We start from the raw sequence: 7,823 nt of genomic DNA, 5'->3' as shown, positions 1-7,823 counted from the left end.
TCATTTTGCTTCCACAGGATCTTCAGGGAGGACTCCATCGGACAGATACCGGACGATCGGATCCATCCAACTAGGTTCGGCTGTTAGTTGCAACACTTTTTCATTTTTGTCGATGTTCGGTTGCTCAAGACACTTCATGAATGTTCGGCCTAGCGAACTATAAGCAGTCATTGCCAGTCTGAAAAATGCATCGGCTAGAGCATTCTCGGTCCTGGATATGTGAAAGATCTCGAAGTATCTTAAATTTGTCACGAGGTCTTTCACCTTTTGAAGGTATATTGCCATGATCGGGTCCCGAGCTTCGAATTCACCTTTGACTTGTCCCACGATTAGTTGAGAGTCAATGAAGACTTTCAAACTGTCAATCTCGAGCTCCTTAGCTATTTTTAAACTAACTAAGAGAGCTTCATATTCGGCTTGATTATTTGAAGCTTTGAAGTCAAACCGAAGGACGTACTCGGTGACTACCCTTTCTGAGTTGGTTAGAATGAGGCCAGCTCCACTGCCTTGAGCATTCAATGCCCCATCAATATGCAGCACCCAGGTCGACCTTAGGTCGGGCACGAGGGTTGCAGCCTCCTTCGTAGTTGCATCTTTCGATTTGTTGTCGGCTATTGTGCATTCTGCGATGAAGTCGGCTAGAACTTGTGTCTTCATGGACGGCCATGGTCGGTATTGTATGTCGAATTCACCTAGCTTCATTGCCCACTTTGCCATTCGTCCTGATGTATCAAGACGGTGCATGATCGCTTTTAATGGTTGATCGGTAAAGACCACAATGGAGTGTGCCTGAAAGTGAGGGCGAAGCCATTGTGCCGATATGATCAGAGCGTAGATCATTTTCTCCACTCTTGAATATCAGACTTCGACGTTGTAGAATACTTTGCTAGTATAGTAGATGGATCGGTGAATTCGATTTTTATCTTTTCGAACGAGTACCGAGCTAACCGTCTCTATCGATGTCGCCAAGTAGAGATATGGTATTTCTCCGACCTTTGATTTTGTGAGTAAAGGTGGAGAAGCCAGGTACTTCTTCAGGTCTTCAAAGGCTTGTCGGTATTCATCTGACCAGGAGAAGTCCTTCGTTTGTCTCACAGTCTTGAAGAATGATAGACACCTCTCAGCCGATCTAGAGATAAATCGATTGAGTACAGCGATTCTGCCATTCAGTTGTTGTACCTCCTTCATGTTTGGGTGCTTCATATCGATGATAGCTTTTATTTTCTCAGAGTTGGCTTCGATCCCTCGTTATGAAACAAGGAACCCAAGAAACTTCTCCGAGGTCACTCCGAACGCACATTTGGTCGGATTTAACCTCATTTGGTGTCGTCGAAGCGTGTTGAAAGCTTCTTCCAAATCTTGAATATGGTTCGAAGTCTGAGTGTTTTTCACCAGCATGTCGTCCACGTATACTTTCATATTTCGTCTGATCTGTGCTTTGAAGATTTTGTTGACGAGTCATTGATAGGTGGCTCCTGCATTTTTCAGATCAAAAAGCATTACTTTGTAGCAGTATAAGCCCTTGTCGATCACGAAAGTCATGTGTTCCTCGTCCTCTGGTGCCATGCAGATTTGATTATATCCAGCAAAGGCATCCATAAAGCTCAGTAGTCGATGTCCCGATGTCGCATCTACTAGTTGGTCGATCTTTGGTAGTGAGAAGCTGTCTTTCGAACAGGCTCGATTCAGATCAGTGTAGTCGATACAGATCAACCATTTTTCATTGATCTTTTTTATCATGACAATGTTGGCGAGCCAGTCTGAATATGTGGCTTCTCTGATGAAGCCTGCTGTGAGTAGTTTGTCGACTTCCTCATCGATGGCTTTCTATTTTTTCGGAGCAAAGGACCGCTTTTTCTGTCTCACCGACTTGACGTTTGGACTGATGTTGAGCCGATAAGTCATTATTTCTGGAGGAATACTGGGCCTGTTTATGGCCGACCAGGCAAAGATGTCGGCGTTGGCTTTGAGCAATTTGATTAGTTGTTGTCGCTCTGAGTCGGACAATTATAATCCGATTCGGATCGTTTGCTCGAGATTTTCTGTTATCGGGATGGAAGTCAATTGTTTGGCTGGCTCACCCCTTTCCTGGTTCTCCCTTTGGTCTAATTTATCGGCCGGCAGTGAGTCCTCAGGTTTATTGTTTCGGATGGAGATCATGAAACAACGTCGGATGAGTTGTTGATCTCCGCGCATTTCTCCGACACCATTTTTTATCGAGAATCGGACCAACAGGTAGTATGTCGAGACTATCGCTCTCAGGGCATTTAGTCTGGATCTTCCGAGTATGACATTGTAGGTTGAGGGTACTCGAATGACCGTAAAGGTTATGAAGATGGTACTTTATTGTGGTTAAATCCCAGCGGTTAGGGGGAGGATGATTTCTTCTTCCACTGTGACCGCATCTCCGGAGAAGCCAACTAACAGTGTCGAGATTTTTCTGAGTCGGTCCATCAGTAATTTCATTCGAGAGAAGGTCGAGTAAAACAGAACATCAGTTGAGCTTCCATTATCAATAAGTATTCTTTTTACATCATAATTCACTATTGTTGCTGAAACAGCAACAGTGTCATCATGGGGAGTTTGAATTCACCGAGCATCTTCCTCCGAGTAGGTTATTACATCATGGAGTCTTGGTCACTTCATCGACTCACATCGAAAGTTGCTCTCCAGTCCAGCCGTCTAGTGATCATGTTGATAACTCCCATAGTTGGTTGATTATTTGCAGCTTCCTCAGTCGTTTGGGGTCGTCGATCGAGAGGGGGTTGAGTCGGCGGCTCTCTCCTATATTTTTTGAGATTGCCACGTCGTATAACGACTTCTATTTCATCTTTGAGCTGGATGCATTGTTCGGTGTCGTGGTCGTGGTCTCGGTGAAATCGGCAATACTTTTTTCGGTCACGGTTCCTCCCTTTCATTGGCGGAGGGTGTTGTAGATATTTCGCCCCTTCAATCTCCATGAGGATCTGCGAACGAGGAGCAGAGGAAGGGGTATAGGAATTATACCTGTTATGTATCGGCCTCGGACTCTGTTGTCGGGGTGAGGCTTGCTTATTGGATGGGGACCTACTTGTTTCGATTGGAGCCCCACTCTTCTTTTGCTTTTTCTTCTGACCTTTATTTTCTGTCTGGCACCAGTCAGAAGCTCCTTCGTCCATACGTATGTATTTGTACGTGCGTTCTAAAAGTTCAGCATACGTCCGAGGGAGGATTTTATCCAATGAGTACGTGAATCGGGACCCCCTTAGACCTCTTTTCATGGTTGATATGGCCATGTCTTCATTGAGGTCCTTGACCTCAAGTGTGGTCGCGTTGAATCGGGTCATGAAATTTCGGAGTGTTTCGGTCTCTCCTTGTTTGATCGAAAAGAGACTGTCCGAGGTTCTGGGCGGCCTCCGGTTGGTGCTGAAATGGGCCACGAAGGAATATTCTAGCTGCTCAAAGGAGTGGATACTTTTCGATCGAAGCCCAAAGTACCAGGCTCGAGCAGCTTTCTGAAGTGTAGCCGAGAAGCCGATGCACAAGAGGGCATCGGTTGCTCCCTAGATTGTCATGAGAGCCTTGTAGCTCTCGAGGTGATCGATTGGATCGGTGGAACTGTCATAGGGCTCCACATGTGGCATCTTGAACCGAGTCAAGATCGGTTCATTCAAAATAAGTCGAGAGAGAGGTTGGACGGTATGGAAATCGAAGTCATTTAACGATTTCTGACCATCTATCTAGAGCTGGGTGAGTCGGCGGTTGATTTTTTTGAACTTACGTTCGTAGTCTTCAAGCCGCCGGTGGTGGGAGACTTCGGGGGTTGATCCTCCCAATAAATTAGAGGCAGACGGTGTTCTCGATCGCTTCCCCTTCCTTGCTCGATCTAACTGGGAAGGAGAGGGGCACTGTGAATGGTGGGTGGCACGTCGAGAGTACTGCGAGTGCTGCTGCTCATCCCTTTGAGAGAGCCGAGATCGCCGCTCTGGTGGAGGAGACGGAGATTGTCGCAGATGACGGCGGCTATGCTTGGAAGGCGCTGAATGCGCCATCGATTGCTCCGCCGGTGGTTTTGGTAGCTGGATTTGCTGTTATTAGAGATTTTTGACTGCCTCCGTGAGGACGTTCATTTGTTGCACGATCGCAGCAATCTGAGCATCTGTGGTAACCACGGTTCATGAAGAACTAGGCTCTGCTACCGAAGGCAGAGGAGGGGCCTCTTCCCGATGGAAAGAGTGTCTCACCGAGCCGATCGCCGTTGATCGTTGAGCTCTGGTTCTCATCATTGCGAGTTTCTTTCTTGCCACTGTCTTTCCCTTCCTGGCATGCCAATCTGTTGCGGCGTCTGTTCGTCGAAAACAAGCACCTGCAAAATGAAGTCTATACTGATCAGAGTTGTCTCCGATGGAGACCCTCCGATGCTTAAGTCAGAGAGGGAGACTGGACAACAGTAAAATGAGAACAGTGACAGAGCTCAGCGTCTAAAAATTAGGTTACCAATATTTGTTGCCTTACCCCCTTTTTATAGAATAGATCGTCGTAACTGTTGGATATGGTCCTGCATTTAGCGGCGTAGAATCACAGGACGATAATCTCGTAGTGGGTTATTAATCTCCATGGATTATGCCGCGGTATCAGTGGAGTAACCGTCCGTGACGATTATGATATATTTGAATGAGTCGGCTGACTGTGCGTCAGGAGTCGGTTGTCGATTAGTAACTCTGAAATACCGACGGCCAAAGTAGTTTATTGTCTGTAGAGTCCGAACATCGGCCGCCTACCGATCTTGATTCGGTGAGGGATGTTCGGTTGGTCGGTCGAGAGTAGCGTCGGCTTGCTCAGCCGACATATAGTCGGTAATTGCTTCCAGAATTGTCTGTTCGTTTGATGGGTCAGAGTCGGACGTCGGTCGGTGTGTGCCAGAGATCGATCGGTTCATGGAGGTCGGTCGGTTTACTCCAACAGATACGAATACAAATACTAGTCAGATCTTCAAATTTCTATCCACATTCGGATTGATTCGGATATAAAAACATATCTGAATAGACATTATCCATACCACTTTCACCTCCAACCAGAAGAGAAGATGGACATGAGGTACCTATCTTTCCATTCATGGATGGAAGTAAAAACCTGCCCTCGACTAGGTGTTTTCTTCAAAAAAGAAACCAAAAAACATCTTCACTAAGCCTAAAACTACAGAAACCACAGAAACAAATAAAATCCACAATCGTGTGCCAGTAGTTGGAGACGAGTTGCATGGGAGATAGACTATGAGTGTGTAATAGCTTTACAATGAATGGATGATTGAGGATCATGAACGCTGCCCTAAAGGTATTCATGACAGTGGCATATGGTTTGCCCTCTGCTCAAAGACACCCTCATCAGAGGAAGACAACCTAAATCATATACAGGCTAGGATACTATAGGTCCTTCTAGTTCTATGGTCTGTGGAGGTCGGCCTGCAATGGACACACTCTACTTGACTCAGCTTCCTTAGTTCTCCTGGGTGCAGGCTGCCAAACCCCTGTCTTAGGCACTTGCTAAGGAAGAAGACAATGGTGAAGAAGCAGGAGGCCACCATTAAAGCAATAAATTGTTCAGATGCTTCCAAGATAGCCACCAAACTCTTGGCACAGATTGTGGCCTCAAAGTTTCTCGCACAGGAGATGCCATGTGGCTCGTATGCAGCATACCAAGTGGTGTCATTAAAAATCGAAGTCGAAGCGATTCACTATGATTAAAATGTGGGATTCCGAGGGTTGCATGTTTCAGCATTAGATTTGAAATCATGAGATAGATACCTGCAATTCAAAGTTAACAACGTGAGGAGACAAACAACTGAGCTATTAACTTGAGAGTGCCCGAGCAAATTAGTTCCTTGAGTTGAGTCTTTTAACCTCAGCCCAACCAAGGAAGTGAGGGACAGGTGACGTGGCATCTAATAAGTATCGTGATGTAGCGCTATCAAATTTGACTAACTTACAACCAACATGACAACTTTGACACATGATTAGACCAAATCAAGCTCCGACTACGACTTGACAATCAGACTGAGCATAGCAAGAGTAATGAACCTCTGAGATCGGGCTTCCCAACTCTACCAAACACCTTCCCGACTTGGCACCAAGTTGACTAGAGCTCCCTCACCCCGAAAGGCAACCAGAAGTCCAAATTATAACTGACACCCGCTCTTCCAGATAGTTTCGATAATTGCATCATATGCCAGGTGGTTATTGTACATTCCTAAGTTGTTATGCTGTACCAGTAGAATGTTACAGCAAAACCCTAGGTTCATTAGGATATGATCTCAAAAGATTCAGGTTTCCAACTATAATGATCCTAGGACCCTCCATGAAAAGTAGCTTATCTATAATCAACTAAATGAGGTTTTGTCTCTCTGATTTTTTTTTTCATTCCCCCTAAAAATAACCCCTTTCATTATTTAAGCACCGAATAATCCAGTTCGGAGCAAAGTTTCGAAAAGTTGTCTCATTTTGTTTGTTGTCCTACTGATTCATGTAGGCATCCAACATTGACAATTTGAAATTGGCAGCAAGGCATATTTTTCCATAGAGAATAACAAAGTAAACTCGCTTATAATATAAGATAGCAATTAGAGAAACAATAAGGATTGTCGTATCATTTTTTTTCTATTATTATTGGTGCACTAAATCGGCCTCGAGATATGTGGCATAATCATATGAGATCAAAGAGATATCAATTTGAAAGCGTCAAGTCCTAGCAGATCAATTGACCGATTAGCAGATTCAACTTGGATTTTTACCGACCTTAATGAAGAATGCCCTTGCATTCTATCCAGATGACATTTCGGCTAACAAAGAAATATTCAGGTCGGGTATTTACCGACCTGAACCCCGATACCTCACTATCCGGGATGAATATTATGACATCTCTATTTCATCCCAGTCATCTGTCGAGGTGAACTATTATAATAATGGACTTAATCATTCTACAAACGTCTACGATGGTTTCCTCAATCAAGCCACAGTTGGCCACGATCTCATGTCCAGCTCATATACATAGCTATACGCCAGCTCACTTACAGATGGCTCTTGAACCATTTAACAAACTCCTCTAACGGCCTAACAAATTCTGGAATAGCCTCAGCCCCTCCATAAATAGAAGGTCAGGGATCTTCTATCGATAAGTTCTACTCTCTGAAACTGAAAGATTCTACCGATAAAAAATTAGGCCAGACTCTTGGCTTCCATCCAGTTCTCCTTCAATTCCACTGAATCTCTCCTGCTCTTCCACCCTTTTTCACCCTTGTTCTTAAGGCTCGAACTGACTTAAGTATCGAAAGGTCAAGAATCGGAGGATCTCTAACTGGTTTCTTGACTAGTTTTATAGATTGGAGGAATTTTCACCAAGTCGCAAGAATCACTTCATCCCAGCTTCACTCTAGTAGATCCACTCCACTTCAGATTTTGAGCCTTGCAGCAATAGATTGACGCTAGAAGGAGGCCTTTGATTTTTTTTGTGGAAAAAATGGTTAAGACACAAGCTCAATATCCATCTCTCTCGGCTCCAGAAGAAGGAGCATCTAATGCGCCACCACAGCTACTAATTGCGGTTGATCCTCAGTAATTCAGTCTCTTTATTCAGCAAGTCCAAGCTCTGACAGTAGTTGTTCAACAACCTCAAAAGAAGGAGCAACTATCGAAAGAAGCTCCTCCTCAAATGCTTCATCCTAGCACAGCCCTCAACTAGTCCATCAAGATGAACACCGCATTGATGAGGCTGACAATGAATTTACTCTCAATACTCTGAAAGTTCAAAAAGGAGACGATCTGGAGCACAAGATTTTGGATCTTGAAAGG

At 44.7% G+C, this 7,823-nt stretch overlaps 1 protein-coding gene across 1 annotated transcript; it reads right to left on the bottom strand.

Annotated features, from left to right (window-relative positions):
* LOC140853295 (uncharacterized) lies at positions 1-744 on the bottom strand. Its single transcript, XM_073247751.1, has one exon. The coding sequence runs from the start codon at positions 742-744 to the stop codon at positions 1-3; it is 744 nt and encodes a 247-aa protein (XP_073103852.1).
* Positions 745-7,823: the final 7,079 nt, after the last annotated feature.

This window comes from Elaeis guineensis, chromosome 13, assembly GCF_000442705.2.
Source record: "Elaeis guineensis isolate ETL-2024a chromosome 13, EG11, whole genome shotgun sequence".
Taxonomy (NCBI): domain Eukaryota; kingdom Viridiplantae; phylum Streptophyta; class Magnoliopsida; order Arecales; family Arecaceae; genus Elaeis; species Elaeis guineensis.
The sequence above is the reverse complement of the archived record's forward strand: the minus strand, read 5'-3'. Positions and strand labels throughout refer to the sequence as shown.

Coding starts and splice junctions, on each gene's coding strand:
- LOC140853295 (XM_073247751.1), bottom strand. CDS start 744: ATGCACCGTCTTGATACATCAGGACGAATGGCAAAGTGGGCAATGAAG.